General features: G+C 40.5%; 1 protein-coding gene across 10 annotated transcripts in view; it reads left to right on the top strand.

Moving 5' to 3' along the window:
* GRIA4 (glutamate ionotropic receptor AMPA type subunit 4) overlaps positions 1-21,595 on the top strand; it is a 387,246-nt gene that overhangs the window by 137,015 nt on the left and 228,636 nt on the right. For all 10 annotated transcript variants that reach the window (XM_059179531.1, XM_059179526.1, XM_059179517.1 and 7 more), the window contains exon 4: positions 9,397-9,636. In XM_059179531.1, coding sequence (XP_059035514.1) covers positions 9,397-9,636 — 240 coding nt within the window. The remainder of the gene's footprint in view (positions 1-9,396; positions 9,637-21,595) is intronic.

The raw sequence follows: 21,595 nt of genomic DNA on the forward strand, positions 1-21,595 counted from the left end.
GCATCAGGTTCCCTGTTCAGCAGGAGGTTTGCTTCTTCCTCTCTTGCTCCCCGTGCTTGTGTTCCCCCCTCACTATTTTTTCTCTCTGTGCCAAATAAATAAATAAATAAATAATCTTTTAAACAAAAAACAAATGGTGAACAGATGTCCAGTCAAAAGGGAAGGGAGGATGCCCCTAGAGACTGAAAGTAAGTTACCTAGACCATGGGTTGGGGGGACTTAGCTTCCAGAGTCCACTCAGCAACAAGGAAGTAGATTTTTGTGGTTACCGGCCAGTCGTTCCACACTCTCCCAATCTCTCTTCTGTCTTTACTGCCTTTACCAGAGACCGTGATTCCATTCACTCTGCCAGCATTCAGGGAGCACTTTCCATATGCCCATTCCAGAGCCTGAGGTTGCCTCAGTGGATGGGCTGCCAGATTCCCTCTTCTTGCAGAACTCCTGACATCCTGAAGAAAAGAGGTAAATAAGCCATCAAATAAGTAAGGTAATTTCAAATAGTGGTAAGGGCTAAGCACAATATAAAAGAAGGTCACAAGCAAGAGAGTGACTGGAGCTGTGGGAACCTCATTTCCTAGAGGAGTCAGGGAGAGGCTGTTAGGGAGTTGACATTTTCACTGGGACAGGAATGGTAGGAAGTACAGCCAAGGGACAGTCAGGCCAGAGAGAGCAGTTAGAGCCAAGGCCCTAGAGTGGATGGGAAAGTGTATTTAAGTAACAGAAAAAGGGAGAGTCTGGCTTAGTCTAGTGGGTGAGGGGGGCAATGGTGGATGAGTTTAGGGAAGACAAAATCATTAGAGCTTTTAAGGCCACACGGAATTAGTTAAATCGGATGAAAAGCCACTGAAACTTTAAGTCGGGTTGGAGTGCCATCTTACACACTCTCTGCTGAGTGGGCAATGATTAGGAAGGAATAAAACTGGGAACAGGAAGTACAGTCTGGAGACTTTACTAGTAGACTGGGCAGGATAGTGGCAGCATAAAAGGGATACAGAGGAGTGAGTGGATTTTGATATATTTTAGGTATTTTAGAAATGAAACCATCAAGATTTGTCATGATTTCAATGTGGGGTAGAAGGAAGGTAAGAATCAATAATATTTTTATAGATGGTCATGCTTTTTATTTGGATGGGGGAAAACAGACACAAGATTCTGGAAGAAAAATAAAGGGTCCTGTTTTGGCCCAGCTGGGTTTCAGGTGCCAAAAAGACAACAAAGGAGAGATGTCAAGTATTGATGTTTGGGTCTGAACTCATAAGAAAGAACAAAGCTGAAGTTATTAATCAGGGCATTCTTGACGCATGAATGATATTTGAAGCCCTAGAAATAGATGACATTATCTAAAGAGTGTAGAAGAAGTGCTCTTTCATTACTTAAAGATTGGTCAGACAGGGAGATGCAAGCCAGGAAACTGAGAACCAGCATTCAAATAAGAGGAAATGCAGGAAAGAGTGCTGTTGGGTAAGCCAAGAGAAAATTTTGCTTCAAGGAGTAAAGTTGTAAACTCCTCATTATTATTCCCTTTGGTTACTCTTCTCATGCTGTGCCTGAAGGAAATCATGAATTTCTAAATTGTTGCCACCGCTAGTGCATATTTCCATATTTTTTTTCTGTCAATATTCATTTAATCTTTCACTTTGTTTTGTCATCCCACTCAGTAAGGTCTTACAGGGCACTTACCCTGGCCCACGTGCTGTATTGTGTGTGTTAGGTTGGATATTGTTGTGGCTAAAATAGGAAGGGTTCCTTATTATCAGGTGGTTTGTAAGATATTTTATGTGCTCTTGGTTTCCTCTCCTACCCTCTGCAATTATTTGTAACGTGTGCCACTTTTCGACAGCTTTATGGAATCTCACTGTTGCAACCTTGCCTCTCATACTGATGCAAGTAGGAAACTATCAACCACACACATCTCAGCTTATCTTTTAATCTGTGAACTCCATGGAATGAAGTACCTTCCCTACACCTGCTCATCTCATTCAAGGCCAGCTTTGTATGTGCCCTGGGCCCAATACATGCTGTCTTTCTGGACCTTCTTTAATTATTACCCCTTTCTCTTCTATATCCTTTCTCCTTCTCTGATGGCTCCATTTCTCAACCAGTAAACATGCTCGTATTTGTTCTATCCTCTCTCTCTGTCTCTTATCTCTCATTGAGATAGACGATAAATATATTCACTCTGTAGTCATGTTTCCTTGAAGACAAATTTAGCATTACATCATTAATGAAGACTACATCTTTTTGGTATCTAATCCAATTGTTACTAGGATCATGAAGATTTATTACTTATATTTATTTATTAAATACCTTAATAAAATAAAAGATTTTTTAATAATAAAATAAAATAATTTAAATTTTATTATTTAAAATAATAAAATAAATTAATAAAATAAAAGGGTTTTTTTTAAGTAATAAAATAAAGATTTATTACTTATATTCTAGGATTACCTTTTAGAAGTAGGTATGTCCAGGGGCATTTGGGTGGCTCAGACTGTTAAGCATCTGCCTTTGGCTCGGGTCATGATCTCAGGGTCCTCGGATGGAGTCCTGCATTTGGCTCCTTGCTCAGTGGGGAGTCTGCTTCTCCCTCTCCCTCTGTCCCTCCTCTGGTTCACAAGCTTTCAGGGACTCTTCAAATAAATAAAATATTCAAAAAATTTTAAAGAAAGAAATTGGTACATCCAGTAACAGGATCTCTGTAGTACATGTTTGCACAGGGCATAGCATTTTGATGTTTTGGTGATAGGTTTTTGTTTTTTTTAAAGCACCTAATAACCAAATGCCATATAGTGACTCTCTGTGCTCCCACCACTACATTTATATCCAAGCAACTGGCATGTATTTGTTTCCCTAACATTTCTAGATATTATTGGACTCTGATGTGGTTTAAATATGATCTTTAATCAGAAATAGAAATATTGGCAACCTGCTTGTTGGTTTCTATATCTTTAATCACTATTCAAACCTAACCTCCATAGACAAGTAACATTTCCTTCAATCCATAGCCCTATGGCCTATGGGCTAAGCTAAGGACTCCTCTGTGCTTCCTCATAACCTCTGCCTATCACTTACTGTGTTCACTATCTTGAAGCATCAATTTGTATCTGGCTACTTAGAATGTGAACCTCTTCTCAGTGGAAAACACTGTATTAATTGTATTTTGTTAGAAATGCTTAACACAGTGGCTGTAATAAATTAGGCAGCATATAAGCATTTGTTGAATGAAACGATGAGTGGTAGTGTTAAATCTACCTTTTTTTTCTTTTTTTTTTTGCAGTACATTCTTTCTACTACAGATTGATTAAACACCAACAAACACTTTTTACACTGCTTTATGCAGTTTACCCAAACCAGTAAACAGTTCTGTTTACATTGAAAAATGGATAGCTTAATCATGCAAATTCAAATATCTACAAGGCTGGGGATAGATAGATATATAGATAGATAGAGATAGATATATAGATATAGATATATAGTTTGGGGGGGGGTTGTATGCTACACATCCAACATGGGGCTTAGACTCATGACCCTGAGGTTGAGAGTCCCATGCTCTATGACTGATCTGGCAGGCACCCTCACAGGGCTAGGTTATTTTTTTTTAAATATTTCATTGATTTATTTAACAGAGACAGAGATATCAAAAGTAGACAGAGAGGAAGGCAGGTGGCAGGGGGGGCAGGAAACAGGCTCCCCGCTGAGCAGAGAGCCTGATGTGGGGTTCAATCCCAGAACCCTGAGATCATGATCTGAGCTGAAGGTAGAGGTTTAACCCACTGAGCCACCCAGGTGCCCCAGGGCTGGGTTATTAACAGAAGTACCTGGAGTGGCATAGTAGAAATAGGAAGTGGTTGGGTTTGCAGCCCAGCAGACATCTAAAGTTCCAAACCCAACAGAGAACTCCAGTAAGATGGGAGTTCAAGGATGTCGGATTTAGGATGTAGTTGGTCATCAGCACACTTGATGAAAGTGGTTCTGGTGGCTGGGAAGTAGACGAGCCAAATCAAATGAGTTGGAAAACAGTGTAAGTAGAAAACCTTATCAACAAAAGTGCCTGGAGAAGGATAGGAGGGTAAGAAGCGGTAGGTGTAGAAGGTTGTTTGATAAAATGAAGGACAGCTGGGCTTATTTTCGGAAGTTGTATAGGGTGGAGGAAGCCTGCAGAGGCAGGAGAAAGGGAAGAGCATCCGATGGATCACTGGCCTGTGCTCTTCCTACATGCGCCGCGGTGGTCAGTGAAATTCAGCATATCACTTGGATTTATGTCCCATGACTTGAGAAACACTGAGCTAAGACCACGTCATTTGATTTACATGTGATGGAGGGCTATAAATCATCACAAATTATATGACAGATTGACTTGGCTTGGCATCTGGAGTGTGGCATCTGGAACAGAATGGGGTGACTACCTGATGAAAAGACAGATCTAATTAATTGACACCATCAGGTAAAAGATGAATGAATTATTACGATGTGTTTATATTATGTGTTATTTACATAATAACTTGATCTTAGTGATCTCATTAGTGAAGCAGAATATAGAATATGTGCTTAAAATTTTGATTGGATTATTTCCTTGGAAGTCTTATCCTGATTAGTGTTTGTATCCCAAAATATGTATCTAATACCATCACATCTCTTTAGTGACTAACCATTACATTAAAATTCAGCTTGCTCCCCTCTTATGTATGCATTTCTGAACACACTGATACTTACCTTATTTTATTTTCATTAATTTGTGTATGCATACAGATAGTTCAAGAAGTTCCATTGTTTGAATAATTATCTGTATACTAAGCAACAATAGACGTCATAAGACATAATCAAGTGAATTTTGATTTGAGTGTTTGCAAAAGCTAGATTCTAATACTAAATCTGGAAATAATTATCTTTTAAAATTGGTATCTATTGAGCAAATGAAATACTATCTAAGGGATCATATAGAGATAATATTGAACATTTGATTGACCATCTATCCACATACATAGGAAACCCAATAACCCTCACCTACCAAGGATATAATTCTAGATTAAACAGACCAAAAAAAAAAATAATAATAATAATAATCAAATTAGTACTACTAAACCTGGACATTTGCAAAGGGAAACTAAAATGTGAGTGACAAAATACAGCCAAAAGCAAAGTTATTAGTCTAAGACTTTTTACAGTTTCTAAATAAGTGTATTAGGAGAATGACAAGTTGCTGTGAAAAAGAGAAGTTAGATGGATATTTTTGATGATGCAAATGAAGAAAGCAGACAGAAGATGATTAAATATCAGAAAATACTGTTTATTGAGGAACAAGTGGAATAAATTAAGTTAAAATGCTATGGCAAGCACCAGAGTAGTGGAAAGTCATAATGATTACATTGAAAAGAACACAGTAGGAAAGAAAAAATAATCAAGGAACTTTGTATAGGGTATATTAGTTGTTTTGGGCCTTCTTAAATAGCATAATACTATTTGCACATAAAATGTGATGTTGGAAGCAGCTCAGTATTTGAAATAGAGGAAATCAGAAGTGCTGTTCAGCTTTTTTGGGGAAAGGGGTGCCACCCTTTCCTGTTTCATCAAAGGTTCTCCTGCAAAGCTAATGAAGTCCTCTTAGGAAACTTGTGGGGTTCCTCGAAATGGAGTTTGGAAACCAAAACTTGACAAAGGTATGGTTTTAAAAATGCAATAACAAAGAATTAAGTATTTACATAATTATACTCCATAATACTATAATTATACATGCATATAATACATTATATGTATAACTGTCTTAAAGTACATGACTTGCTTACATTTTCTTTTCTTTTTTAAAGATTTATTTATTTATTTTAAAAAGAGTGGGTGCTCATCCTGGGGGGATGGACAAAGGGAGAGGGAGAGAGAAACTCCAGCAGACTCCCTGTTGTGCCCGGAGCCCAATAAGGGGCTCAATCCCACGACTAAAGCCTTAAGCCACAGTCAGACACCCAACTAACTGTGCCACCCAGGTGCCCGCTGTTTGCTTAACAGTTTCTTGAACAACCACTAAAATCTGTGTGTATGTTCAGAACCAAACTGAAAGCCAGTGTCTTAGTTTTGAGTTCTAAAGCTCTTCAACTTTTTTCAATAAAGTGAAACAAAAATTATTTGAACCAGATTATTTGCTGACTAAAGATTAAGAGTGGGCTCTCAACTTGTATGGAAATCAAGGGAACAGGACAATATGAAAAATCTATAAGGGAGCCAAGGGACTCCTAGTTATACACTAAGTGTACAGCACTTACATAAATACATCCAAAGCCTTGGTGGAACTTTCTCAAGGTTAACAGCTGATCCAGCAACTTGATTTATCGGAGAAGGTCTCTTAAGTTATAGAAATTAATTGAATTGAAACACTAGGTACCCAAATGTTACATCATACTGTTTCTTATACCTTGAAAGAAAATTTCAGCCAGTCACACCGTCAGAACAAGTCTTCCAGTTGGTCAGATTACTTAGGTGATCAAATTGTAGTTCCTGGGCGAGCATAGAATTAGAATTGGATGTTTTTTCCTTCATGGAATTTATAAAATCTACTTACAGGGCACCTGGGTGGCTCAGTCAGTTGAGCATCTGCCTTAGGCTCAGGTCATGATATCAGGGCCCTGGGATCGAGCCCTGCATTGGGCTCCCTGCTCAGCAGGGAGCCTGCTTCTCCATCTACTCCCTGCTTGTACTCTCTCTCCCTATCTCTGTCTCTCTCTCAAGTGAATAAAATATTAAAAAAAAAAAAAAATCTACCACTTACTAATTATCTCCTGTATAGGGTCATGGTTTTGTATGCATTATCTTATTTAATCTTTGGCATATTATGTATTTATAATTGAGACAATTAAGATTAAATAATTTAGTCAAGGTCACCTGGCTAACAAGTAAAAGCACTAGGATTTAAACTGTTTTGCTGAGTTTGCAGTCATTCCCTTCTATTTTAAAGTCTAGTCTATCCTAGTCTTGTCCATTTGAATATAGATGCTGGTTCCTTAGTTAGGTGTTACTTTTTCCAGAACTTATACAAGATCTCTTAGAACATATTATCTACAAAAGACCAGAAGCATCCCTTTTCTGTTAATTGGTACCTTCTGCTATAGTTATATTGCTCAGACTCTATCCCTAATTTCAGAGGTATAATAAACAAGAACAGAAGAAACACTGCCAGGTTTTATTAATTTATCTTATTTAATTATGCCTCATAATTTCCTAAAACCTGGATATTGTAGAATATGGGTATAAATGTTATTAGGATAATTAATTTTTTTTCCAAGAGCCTATTATTACTTCAACAAAGCAAAATCTAATTTCTTTGTATCACAATAAACTACTCCTAATCTCTAGATTATCTAATATCCTCGGCTTCTTTATAAACTTAGCACTTAAAAGTAGTAACCAAAATCAGAAAACATCAACATTTTAGAGAATTAAGGACATTTTAAACTAGCGGTATAAGACAAAAATGGGACCTTTCACCATATGTCGTAAACTATAAGAATTTGGATTTCAGTGATGCTTTCCTTCTTAAACAGAAAAAGTATTTTTTTAATGCAAGCCTGTATCCTTTAAAAGGTAAATTAGAAAAAGTTACCCAAGTTAGGACTAGGATTCAGTCATGCTGAAGAAGGGATTAAAATGATGCTAGGAAAGAATCTTGAGAAGAGGTGTTTGTGTGTGTGTGTTTGTGTGTGTGTGTTTGTTTCTCTTTATGTATTTGTCTCATTGTTCTTGCAACAACTAGGAGAATAGACAGGAAAGAGAAGGAGGCTGTGCACCTGTTCACCGCAGGTTCTTACTGCAAGAGCACTTGGTTCTGTTGGGTTTTGAAATTGTCTTGTCTTCGCTTTATAGCCTACCTATAAGCTGCACAGCTCGTCACAATACCGCCAAGTATCCAGGACACCCCAGTAGTGATTTTCCAGAGAGCTTAACTTGTGTTCACACGTGGTTCTAGAGAACTCTAAGGTTGTGAGGGGGAAAAAATGACAACTGCAACTGCAAAAAACAAAAAAGCCACAAAGTAACGAATTTAAGTAGATTTATCTCCGTTTTATTTTAGTTCTTGTTCTTTCATTTGGAGCATATTCCTCTGTCTTCTCTTTTCGTTCGACTTCGTGTGTTTGTTTCTGTGAGCTAGGCGAACGACTACCTTTCCTGAAGTTGAAGGAGGGATCCCATGGAAGGTCGTCCCCAGTGTAGACTGTGTATGTTGGGGGTCCCCGGTGGGATGGCTGCAGGTGAAGTGGGCACTGGCTGCGGTGGTCCCCCGGCTCTCTGCACTGAGGGTGCCCCGGGGGGGGACTGCAGAAGCTGAAGCTGGTGAAGCCGGACGCCTGGCCCTCCAGGAACTCGGTGTAGGGCGGTGTAGGCCATGCCCTGGTGGGGCCGGAAGCACGCGCCCGCAGCTGTCGGGGGCTCGAGGAGTGCTGGGCGCCTTTTTCACCTTATCCCGCTGGCTGGGGGTGCCCCGCTGTGCACCACGCTGGGCCCTCGTTGGTGAGACGCCTGGGAATGGTGCGGGCTGGGGGCGCGGGGCGCACTGCGGCGGCAGGCCAGCCCGGCGGCGCCGACCCTGCCCCGTGGGATTGAGGTGGCTGGGGAACGGCAAGCGTGGGGCTGGCTGGCCTCGGTCTCAGGGTTGTTCCGGCAGCTTCCCCCGCTGTTCAGTGGAGCTCTAAGGCTGGGTCGTTTGTATGCTAGTTGCTCTTTTAAACTGCGGGTTGTTTTCTTGTGCCCGAGGGCATCTGGGGCTAGAGCCAGGGCTCGCGGAGGCAGCAGGCCGGCCGCGGCGCCGGAACCCGGTTTCCGTCAGCACCAGGCGCTCGCCAGGTGGACGCCAGTGTAAACAGTGGCGCTCGCCAGCCTCTGGAGCTGGAGAGGTTCCAGCCGCTCCCCCGCTGCTTGGCAGGGTTCTAGGGCTGAGGCCTTTCTGTGCCGGTTGCTCCTTCACACCCGGCCGTCTATCCGCGCCCCGCAGGGCACACGGGTCGGCTCCGGGTCCCTCCGTGCTCGCACAGCCGGGGCTTCCCCGTGTCAGCGCCTCCTCTCTGTCCCTCTCTGCCTGGGGTCCTTCTGGCTTGTGGGCAGGAGCGGCTCGCCGGCTCTCGGTTCTCCTCTCGGAGGAGCGGCTGTCCAGGTCGGTGTCGACGCGAGGGGCGGGGCGAGCGCGGGCTCTTCCTGCGGCGCCATCTTGCACCGGAAGTGCAGATTGGCTCCGTGAGGAAGGACGCCTTCGTGGAGGACAGAATTAATTATACGCTTCAGTTTTACTCTTTCCTGATGTGACATTCCCAGATGTCCTCATGACTCAGACTTCTTTTACCCTCATAGACGGTTGATGTGGAAGTCAGCAGGTTGAGAGTGTGCTCACAGTTGTGTGGTTTTTTTCTTTTCTTTCAGTCTGTTCCCAGTACTCCAGAGGAGTTTTTGCGATTTTCGGACTCTATGACAAGAGGTCGGTGCATACCTTGACCTCATTCTGCAGCGCCTTACACATCTCCCTCATCACGCCCAGTTTCCCCACGGAGGGCGAGAGCCAGTTCGTGCTGCAGCTGCGGCCGTCCCTGCGGGGCGCGCTCCTGAGCCTGCTGGACCACTATGAGTGGAACTGCTTCGTCTTCCTGTACGACACGGACCGGGGTGAGTCCGCGGTGCGCGGCCGAGCGCTGCTCTCGGTGCGCCGCGACCGGCCCTGGTGTCGCGCGTGCGGCGCGCCGAAGTGTTTGGAGCCGGAGTGTGGCTGGGATCAGCAAGTGCGCGATGCGTATGATTAGTGAACTTAGCCTGACTGGGCCACAGTCCGTCATTAAACAAGCTCCAGACGCGCATGGTGGTGGGTGAGGAAGCCATGCTCTGTCACTTGGCCGAAATAAAAGGATTCCGTGAAAATGTCCGTGATGGTATTTCAAGTACGATCAGGAAGTAAACAGGTCTTTTACCTCGAGTGCAGATGATTTAAGGTCATCTTAATGATGATTTAAGGTCTTGGAAGATCTTAAGAAAGTTGCAGGTTGAGTTTTGTGTCTACTTCTGTATATCTCAAATTTTATTTTAAAAAAGGGAAAGTAGCAGTTTGGAAGCATAGCATTGAGTTTGAAGTGTAGAATTTTTTAAATTAAATTCCGTTAGCCAGCACAGAGTACATCATTAGTTTCAGATGTCGTGTTGAAATGTAACCTTGAGTACTTGAAGCGTCGTGTCAGTGCAGTACGGATTCGGTGGGAGGGCTTGTGCGCTAGGAACCTTTACTTCATCAGGGTATGGAGATCAGTAAGTGACACTGTTCCACTCATGCATTGGGAAAACGGGGTGAAGAATGTTGGATTATTAACAGTCCATTCATTTGTGGGCCTGTTTGAGATACTCTGACTTTACAGTATGAGACATAACTTACGAAGTTCCCATATTCATTCTTTTTTTCTTTTTTTTAAAATTTAGTGACTAGAATGATAGCAACATATTACATTACAATTTAAACAGCAAGAAAACCCCTGTGGGTTTTTGTCTTCAATCTTTTTTCCTTAAAGACTTTGATTTTTTATCAGAAGTTGGAATAATTGAGCGCCTGGGTGGCTCAGTGGGTTAAGCCGCTGCCTTCGGCTCAGGTCATGATCTCAGAGTCCTGGGATCGAGTCCCACATCGGGCTCTCTGCTCAGCAGGGAGCCTGCTTCCCTCTCTCTCTCTCTGCCTGCCTCTTCATCTACTTATAATTTCTCTCTGTCAAATAAATAAATAAAATCTTTAAAAAAAAAAGAAGTTGGAATAATTGAAACTGGCAACATTTTAAGAATATCCTTGAATAGAATTCTATCTACAAAGTGGGTAAGATAATAAATATAAGACAATAAATAAGCAAGATAAGTCTTGAAAATATGATTACCTTCAAAAGTCCAAACATAATTTTCTATACTCAGAGATGGTATATATCATATAAAATGTCACAGTGGTGGTCTTAGTACATTGCTTATATTAGCATTCTTGGTAAATTTCCCTTTCTGTAACACATTCAGAAAATTTAATAACAGTGTTTTTTTTTTTTTTTTTTTTGGCATGGTTGCAGCATGCAGTAATTCTCATTTGGAAATAAGGGACAGTAACACTGTCCTACCGTATCTCATGATAACCTACCCATATCTCATGATAACATTTTCCAATAGCTAATTATCCAAGTCATTCTGCAGAATATATTCTAGGTTGGAGAAATGATCATTCTGTACATTTCTAACTTTTGGAAAAATCCTTAAGCAAGAGGACACTGATAATTGAATCATAATACAACTGAAAACAGCAATGAGATACCACAACATATCTATCAGAATGGCCAAAATCCAGATCACTGACAGCACCAAATGATGATGAGGATGTGGAGCAACAGGAGCTCTCATTCATTGTTGGTGGGAATGCAAAATGGTACAGCCCCTTTGGAAGACAGTTTGGCAGTTTCTTACAAAACTATGCTCTCACCATGTGATCCAGTAGTCCCGCTTCTTGGTATTTTACTAACCGGAGGTGAAAAATTACGTCCACACAAAAAACCCACACACAGATGTTTAGAGCAGCTTTATTCATAATTGCCAAAACTGGAAAGCAACCAAAATGCCCTTCAGTAGGTGAATGGATAAACTGTGGTTCATCCAAATAGTGAAATATTGTTCGGAGCTAAAAGGAAATGAGCAATCAGTGCATAAAAAAACATGGAGGGACCTTAAATACATCTTCCTGCTAAGTGAAGGAAGCCCATCTGAAAAGACTACATGCTGTATGATTCCAAGTGTATGACGTTCTGGAAAAGGCAAAACTATGAAGATAGGAAAAAGCTTAGTATTTGCCAGAGGTTAAGGGGAAGGAGGGATGAATAGATAGAGCACAGAGGATTTTCAGGCAGTGAAACTATTCACTATGATACTGTAACGATAGACACATCATTATACATTTGCTCAAACACATGGAATGTCCAAAACCAAGAGTGAAGCCTAGTGTAAGCCATGGACTTCAGGTGATAATAATGTGCTGATGTAGGTTTATCAGTTGTAAAATATGAATGTCAAATGCAGAAAAAAACTGTACTTCATTAAGTTAACTTAATGTGTTAAAAAATTGAACCATAATGCCAGGAAATATATACTGGGATCAGGATAAGATGGTTTTTAATGACACAGCCCAGTTCACCACTTTGGGCAGAAAATCCTTATTTTATGATGTCTCGATCTCACAGAAATAAGGGTGGGACCCCTATCTTGCTTTCTGCCTCTGTGCCTGAGTAAATCGGTCTCCGGCAAGGAGAATGGTGTAGGCATTCATGTGTTAGCCTCCCTACAAACAGAGATTAAAAGTGGTGCCTTGCTTTTGTACTAGTTGGTACTTTCCAGGATCTTCACTCTTGCATAGCACATCAGATGCTCCAACCCTGAGCCACGTCCCATCACCTCATTCCAGGGATATGTCTAGTATAAATATACATACTTCATTATTTAAAGTATCTTTTTCCTGGCTAAATTTAGGGTTTATGTCCTTCATGGTATGAGCACTGTTTCTTCTAATGTGGCATCTTGTCATCTTTAACTTACTTACTGACTTGCTGCACAAAGCCTGCTTTTTCATTGTTGTCTCCCTGGAGTGTAACTGTCCTGTTGTGTTGTGTTTTAAAGTTCTTTTTTTTTAAGATTTTACTCATTTATTTAGAAATTACACAAGGGGGGAGGGGCGAAGGAAGAGGGAGTGGGTGAATCTCAAGGAGACTCCTTGCTGAGTGCAGATACTGGGCCTCATTCTCATGACCCTAAAATCATGACCTGAGCCAAAATAAAGAGTTGGGCATTTAACCAGCTGAGCCAACCAGGTGCCTCATAACTGTCCAGTTTTTAACCAGTTGGTGCAAGTCACTCTCTCAGATTTCCTAATCTTCTCCAGTAGTGGCTGCAGGATGAACAGCTAGTCCTTTTTATGGCCTTCTGTTATAGTAACCCAAGCCATTTGCAAAAGAGACACCTTTCTACCGAGTGGTAATTGCATGAATGAAAAAATATCAGGAAGATGGCTATTTAAGGTTTTTTTCCTGAAGTGTATTTGACATACAATGTTATATGAGCTTCAGGTGTACAACGTAGTGATTCAACAGTTCTGTGCATTGCTGAGTGTTTACCACAATAAGTGTAGTCACCATCTGTCACCAGACAATGTTATTACAATGTTGACTTCTACTCCCTACACTGTACTTTTCATCACGGTGACTGACTTATTTTATATTTGGTAATGTGTGGCCTTCCCTGAATGTTGAGATGGTTCACCCTATCGTGGCATGATGCTGCTTCCCAATATTCTTGGCCTTAATTAAGTACTCAAAAAAGATAGTAACAATTTTTTCTCCCTTTGAAACTGTTGTGCTTATAAGTTTAGGATCACAAGACCAATTTATTTCCTCTTATTTACTGGGCTTAAGATTTTGTGTCACTGTCACCAACTTTGGCTTGAACTTCAGTTGTGAACATGATTGCTTTCTGTCATAAACATAGTTGGCTAAGAGTCATCCATATTTTCACATCATGCAGAAGAAATGCTTATCAACATTAAAGATAAGAATTTTTTTTTAATGTTCAAAACCAAGTGTAAAGAAATAAGATTTTGGTGCTTTTCTCTGATCTTGTTAACCATAAACTATTTAAACACTTTTCATGTTACAAGTAACTACCTCAATAGGACCCTGAATTTCTTCACAAACTTGAGTGAAAATGGCTTTCTGATGCATCAGAAATCCTTATTTTGGAATATGTATTTTCACTGATCTCCTCAATTACTTATGAAATCTTAATCTCTGTATATAATGATCTCATAAAACACAAGAACCTCACTGTCATAACTTAAAGTAATGTTTTCATGTTGATTCTCGGTTAGTAAAAAGAAGGATGCTTTTTTTCCTCTGTAAGACTTATATTCAAGTTCTGTTCTGCTGTTCAGGAGCTGTGTGAACCTACCCATGTTTTTGTCTACATCTTCTAGGGAGACAGAAATACAGAGAAGGCAGAAAGTTAAACTCATTGTCTCTAAAGCCCATTCATCCTTTTATAAGGTGTTTTTTTTTTTTTAAATTTTATATTCTCAATAGTCTGTTCCTAACCTGGAAATGGTGGTAGTAGGCGGCATCAGAGAAGGATAGTAGGCGGCATCAGCATTCTCTGTACCAGGTGACTCCCTGCTTCTTTTCATTTGACTGCCTCTCAAAGAAGAAAACAAAGGTGTTCATTCATTTATTCATTTAGTTTATCCATTTGTCATTCAGTAAAAATTTTTTGCTCAGTTTTTCTGTATCGGGCACTTTGATAGGTATTAAGATGCAGTGGACGAGCAGGACAGTATTGAAAGTAAGTTAACTCACTTGGTATGGCTTCATTAGGAAACAGTACACAAGATTCTACTTAACAGCTAGAAGCTTGCCTTTGATACATAGTTTAATGTTTTTACAATTTTAATTTGGAACAAAACTTCAGTAAGATTTTTGAGTTGATAAATGTAAGACTAATGAGTACTTAAAATGTGACTTATAAACCTGAAGATTTGAATTTTAAATTTAAATTTTAATTGGTTAATTCAAGTAGCCACATTTGCCTAATGGCTACTGTATGGGACAACACAGTGTATCTAAACAACGAGTTCATTTGGAATAACAGATTGCACTTTGAGTGAAACATCTAAATCTTTTCTTGACTCATGTAGGAAAAGAACTTCGAGAACATTCTGTACAGATCCTTTTTACAGTAATTTTCACATTGCATTGTGTATACATTTACATATCTTTTCTTCTCCAGAAATAGGTCTTTTGCCGGTAATTATTATATCTTATTACGTTTATACCTTTTGCATGTAGCATAGTAACCCCTGATAAACATACCATAACCATGAAATGGACTAATGAATTCATCAAGTGAAGTCCTTCATACTTGGTATCAAATAATTTTAGTGCTCTAATAACTAATCATTTAATTCATATTTTATTAATGATACCATATTTTGTTTTATTTTCAATAATACCATATTTTAGTGTCTCAGAGTTCATAGACTAGTCAAAATGAAAAATTCTCCTATGGAGTGGCCTTTGATTAAATGCAGTTTTCTTATCATGAAAAAATGTGGAGAAGTGTGAAAAATAGCATTCTTGATTTGAATATAATTAAGCTAAATATTTATAGCATTTTAAAATCTGTATTTTTGGTATTATAAAACCTTGAAAATCTTTTCAAATCTACTTAAAGGGAAGTCATTTTCCTTCAGTGAAAAAGACATTAATTTAAGTACTATAAGCAGCGGTTATTTTCCCATTTGAAATAGATCTTTTCAAAGGAAAATATTTTTTACTTGTGTCTCTTGCCCAGAATTGCGTATACTTATGATGCATTTTTGGCCATTCCCAACACCACTGGTCACAAGGTGTATTTATGATCAACGGAGATGAGACAGTGTCTCAAAGGAGACATAAACCTAACATTTTAAAAATTCAAATGATCCCTCTCAGTGTTTTCCAGAGAACTGATAATGAAAGACAGCAGTTTTGGTCTCACATCCAGAGTAACCAGTGGCTGGCACTGACCATGTTTTACTTCCTCCTACTTCTCTTTAATGCTTAATGTTCAATATTTTATCACATCAGTGCTTTCCAGCCTAGCAGTGTTATTTCACAGGTTGCTGAATATCTTGTATTCAGTATCTGAATTAATATTATAACATTATGTAAATTTTCCCTAGGAGAGATACATTTGGCAAGACATAGAGTAGAAAACTTCACTTTGGTTTGTTTTGGCTTATTTCCTTTGGCCCGTTTTTTTGTTTTTTTAGCTTCCCCTCCCCCTTTTTTACAAAAATATATTCTACACATAGCATAACATACTTTGAAAAACCTAGGAAACAGTGTTGTGGGCTGGCATAATGTACGCATGCAGCTCCCCTATGCTGAACAAGGAGGGAAGGCGGATGGAAAGACACCTTTGTGTGGGGAGGGCAGGGATCTTGCTGTTTCATTTTTACTTTTTGGGTTTTGCTGCATACATGCCTTTTTTTTTTTTTTTTTTTTATAAATGACCTAAATCCTTTTGGAAAAAAGTCAAGATCTACATAACAGAAAGAGGAACAAATGAAGAGGCATAAAATCCCCTTCAGTGATGCCTCTCTTACTTCCCAGTAAAAAAGCCTGAATGAAATGCTCCAGAGAACTCTCCTCTCTTCCCTTTGGGTTCTCAACTCCAGTTCTGTATTTCTTCTCATATTGTTGTTCTTTTACTTTTTGCCTCCTTCTCTTCCTGCTCTCGGAAACTAATTGGGATAGGCAGCATGATTCCAGGAAACTGGGAGCCTCAGCCCTCTGTCAGTCCTTACCAGTTACAGACTGTGGTAAACTCACAGCCAGAAATAATGGAGGGGAGCAGATACCTCCAAGGGATATGGCATAACAACTTCAGTTCACATCAAAACAGTATTACTGGTTCTGCTCCCTCTTTGAAATTCCTTTCAGAGAGGTATGAGTTGGGGAAGATTTTCAGGGGTGACTGGACACCTGTCATCTGGGCTCGACACCACTCAGAGGAATGATCAGTGGGGAGCGTTGCTTACAAGCACCCATCTCCAATCTCCAGTTCCCATATGTGCACACGTCTGCCATTAATTGTGCCACTTAAAATGCTTCTGGTCCATTTTTCTTATTAAAAACAAAATTAGGGGCGCCTGGGTGGCTCAGTGGGTTAAAGCCTCTGTCTTCAGCTCAGGTCGTGATCCCAGGGTCCTGGGATCGAGCACCGTGTCGGGCTCTCTGCTCAGCAGGGAGCCTGTTTCCCTTCCTCTCTCTCTGGCTGTCTCTCTGCCCACTTGTGATCTCTGTCTGTCAAATAAATAAATAAAATCTTAAAAAAAAAACCCAAAATTAGAATCACAGTAGCAAAACAGATAATTGATGTATGAATTCAGGAGAAGTAAGAGTCTTTCAGATCCTAACTAGGTGCCATCCAAGAAGGGATTAAAAAAATTTATCTTTAATTCTTGATATATTAAGCCCCATTTTCCATTTGTTTCCTAACCCCGTGGGGGAAGAACTTTTATGTCTAAAACCCCCATGCAGATGAAGAAGATTCCCTTTCTATAAATGTCCCGTGATGAACCTTGGGCAATTATCTGTGTTTATAGTGAACTCATTAGGATTTAGAATGTTTTTACAGCTCATCCCAATACTTTTGGTTACTGATTTTCCACACATTTATAGTCTGGCTGACAATGCCAAATACTTACTTGTTGCCAGTTGCCAAGTGTGAGGATAACCCATTCTACCAGGAGGAAAACAACACTTAACTGTACCTTTCAAGCATGTATCACTGCCTTCCTGCTGGAACCTGGCCAGGGGGAGAGAGAAAAAACAACAACAGCAACAAAACCTGTATAAAAATAGCAATAGAGCTTCCTATAGAGATTGTGGCTTGTAATTGAGGGAGAAAAAGTAATCAGAAGCTGGCAAAACGGCCCTGCTCCCTTCACAGCATCTCTTTTAGTGTCAACTGCAGTGTTTATTCTCTGCCCTCATTAACCCAGATTCCATAGGCTGTTTCCACCATGGGTTATGAAGGGGAGCAGTAGGGTAAGGGGCAAGTGGATGGGATGAAGGCACATGGGTGGGTGTTCTCATTAAGAGGGTTATGTGTCTAATCCCTTTTCCCTGGTTAGAGGAGGCAAAGGGAGGCACATGCCTGTTACCTCCTGCTTTCCCTGGTTACAGAAAGGAGAGGTTGAAGGCAAATGCTAGAAGTCATATCCTAAAATCTACAAGGAGAATAAATCAGAGCCACATTGCCAGACAAGGGGATTATCAAAGAACAATGAAGTAAAGCTACAAGGAGGGTCATCTGAGGAGGGATCAGAGCAAGGAGCAGAAAAGTAAACAGTGTGAACAGATTGGAGAAGGTCTGGAGAAGGACAGAAGCCCGTGGTTGTGTTTGTGGTGCCAGCAGCCTTCTAGACATTCATGTGGAAGGTTAAAGAGGCCTGAGTGGAATGCAGGGAAAACAGACCTGTAGAATTCCATGAATGTTTTTGCCAGGTCCATGCAGTTGTCTGCTGGGAGGCACTAGACACATTGTTGGCTCGGTGACACAACCCTTGTTTAGATGTCCTTCCTTTCCCATTTGCTACCTGTTGTTGGTGTTAGGTCTGAATGGAAGAGCAGAGCAGATCTTGGTAAGACCTTTGGGGGTCCTTCTCACTGGAAAGGTGATTGTGCTCCCCCCCCATTGAAATTCAAAATTCAAACAAACAAATTACTATTATATGGGAGTCCATCCAAATTCTGTCCACCCCCATGGTGACCCATATTAATGCTTTTATTGAAACATTAAATTTGCTTAGAAAATTTTGTTGTGATAGAGTCCTGAGCATAGACACAACCTGTCAGTTGAATTACTCAGTCAGGCCTGAGGACTTCAGGGGCCGGAGGGATACAGACATGCTCCTTGAGGATCCTTAGATTGGCGAAATGTGGATGTAATATATGAACGATTTTCTTACGCTAAAAAAACAGGTTTTTTTTTTTTTAAGGCAAGGATTTCTCACTGGCTCCATCTTTACAGTGACCCACACCTTTCTAAAGCAGTAAGTTTGCAAATGACTTATAATTTTATGACAACTTCATTTAAAAAAAAAGAAAAAGTTGCTTATCTGAAGATATGGGGGAAGATCTTTCTTTTCGACCTCTGACTGAACAGATTGCCTCAAGATAATGTATATTGTCTCTATGAACTGTTCCTTCTCTTATAAAAATGGAACAACTGTGTATGTAATGACAATGCACAGTCAAGTTTAAATCCCTGTAGTGCTAAACTTCTGTCAGAGGTAAGGTTCACTGAAGTGATGTGCCCTGTAGCTTATCACCACGTTATAACCTGTGGTATCAGGGCTGTGGGAGGAGTTATTATTTGTTATGGTGAGAAGTAGTGGTTAGATATAAGTTGAGGCTATGGCAGGTCTGCCAGTCTTTTGCCTGTCCAAAGAGAAGTAGTTCCAGCATTATTTTGGTCCTGTAACCCAGATGCTGTCCATGGAGGACAGTGGCACACAATGGAAAGTGACTGGATTCACATCGCAGCTGTACTGCTGATTACGTGTCTGACCTTGCGTGGGTTTCCTGAAATCGCTGGATGTCTGTGATCTTCCCGGTCACTGTGAGTTGTATGTAAAGTGCTCACACAGTTCCTGGTATAAAGCAAAGTCTGTTATGTTTCAGGTGCTCTATTACTCATTATTGTCAGCAGCGTTATTACTGTACTAATACCTTAGCAATTGATGCTTAAATGCCAATAAATATTTATCATTTTAATATTATTAATCCTTAATCTGATATATTTGGTTAATATTTTATATTGTGAGACATACACCTTTTTTTTAAAGATTTTATTTATTTATTTGACAGATCACAAGTAGGCAGAGAGGCAGGCAGAGAGAGGGGGAAGCAGGGTCCCTGCTGAGCAGAGAGCCTGATGCAGTGCTGAACCATGGGATCATGACCTGAGCTGAAGACAAGAGGCTTTAACCCACTGAGCCACCCAGGCACCCCCCTTTTTAATACAGGGATATATCTGAGTATAAATGCTAAATTGATGAAAACACAAACAGGCATAAATTTGTGGTTTCTAGAGGTTCATTTCCTCCGTAGACTTCCCTTACTCTGACTTCTCTTAAAATGCTGACATCCCCCCCCAGGTCTGTCCTCATGTTGCCTCTGTTGTCCGTGGCCCACTCCTGATTAGAATGATCTCATGTTGGCATTACCCTTCCTCTAATATCCACATTCCTTAAAAGGTGCTGCCCAGCCCATCTCCTGATTACTTCTCCGTTAGGTCATCTGCATCTACTGTAACACCCAGCCCCAGTGAAAATGGCCTTTTCTAGATTCTGAGTGCATTAGATGCTTTTGGCTTGCGTTGTCGGTATGCACTTGGCATTCCCTCAGCCTCAGACATGGAGATCCCAGCTGTTTCCCTGTGATGTGCAGTACTCATCCTTCAGTTCTGAGCATGATGTCTTTCAAGAAGTCTTTTTTTTGCACCTCTTCCCTGGAGTGATAAACCTCTTCAATGTGCTCCTGTTGCATTTTGTGTTACTTGTACCAAACACAGAATTCTGTTCAATTCAGTGCCTCTGTCACCAGACTCTTTGAGGTCTGTAAGAGCAGGGACTTGTCTTTCTCATTGAGAGTCCCTGAACAAGGATTGGACCTACCATTTAGTCACACTCAGTAAATATGAATGGATGAATCTTAGGGTCTCATCTTCACTGTATTTAGATAGAGCTCAGTCCTCACCTGTGAACCAGACTTGTTTTCATAGTAACCATTGGAAGTCCCATTGTATCTAAAATCTCAGCATTTCAACAGTGAATCTATCAACTGCCCCCTGAAACTTGCTCCTTTTCATATGTTTCTGTCTTAGAAGGTGTACTCTGCCTTGCATGCTAGAAAAGGAAGAAGCTTCCTTACTCCTTTTCTCCCTCATGCAGTTCTAGCTAACCACTCATCAATTTTGCCAAATGTGTGCCTCATAGAAATATGCCCAAAGCATCCTCTTCTCTGTGGAAGTGCGTGGAAGAGAGATTTGAGGATAGCATTGGAGCCTCTGCCCAGACCTTCATTGTCCTGCATCAACCAGCTTTCTTCCTTGGCTCCACTGAGAGCCTCTTGAATCTGTCTCCCATGTACTTTGCCAGGATGAGTGATCTGCAACGTAGAACTCACATATGTCACTTCTGTGCCCTCGCATCTTCAGAAGGATCCAGAGATTGTCCATTTCACTTACCAAATACTTGTCAGGAAGACTTCTGTATGTATTTGGAAAGAATAACTTCAGAAGGTACTTGCGTATGTTACATTTCTAAGGAAAATGCTGTGGAAGCTGATTTCTATCTTAGGTTGTGTATCCATAGGGAGAGTTTAGACTTCAAATAATAACAAAAAACAAAGCAACAGTATACATAGGCACATAGGTATCAGTGTGAATGTATGTGTTTGTATGAGGTACACATAATGTGGAGCTGTTACTATCGCTGCTGTGGAAGCTTCATCACCTTCCTGCAGTCCGGCTTCTATTGTCGCTACATGTCATCAACATGTGGCTTCACGTTAAGGTCCATGGTGGCTACTGAAGCCCCAGTCTTGTTCACATTCCAGTCAGCCAGAAGGGGAGAGGGAAAGTAGAACCACACCACTTCCCTGTACTGTACATGTCATTATCATATGTAATTACATGTGATTATGTGTGCAATTTTGTGACAGGGTTATACTGGCTTTCTGGAATATGCTACAGAATATTACATTTTTTTGAATCTGTAGAATGGTAAGATTAACTCCTCAGAAGTTTGATAAAACATGCCTTAAAATATTTGGGCATGACGTCTGAAGAATTTTTTTAAACCACACTTCAATTTCTTTCCTGATTCAGAAGCCTGTTCACATCTTTCATGTATCCTTGTGTTACATTTGTTCAGATACACAACACACATTGGTGGAGGAGCTTAATGGGTTCTGGCAGCAAATATATTCTCTGTGATATAGTTCTTTGAAACCTCTTGGAACTTTCTTCA

This window comes from Mustela lutreola, chromosome 1, assembly GCF_030435805.1.
Source record: "Mustela lutreola isolate mMusLut2 chromosome 1, mMusLut2.pri, whole genome shotgun sequence".
NCBI classification, from domain to species: domain Eukaryota; kingdom Metazoa; phylum Chordata; class Mammalia; order Carnivora; family Mustelidae; genus Mustela; species Mustela lutreola.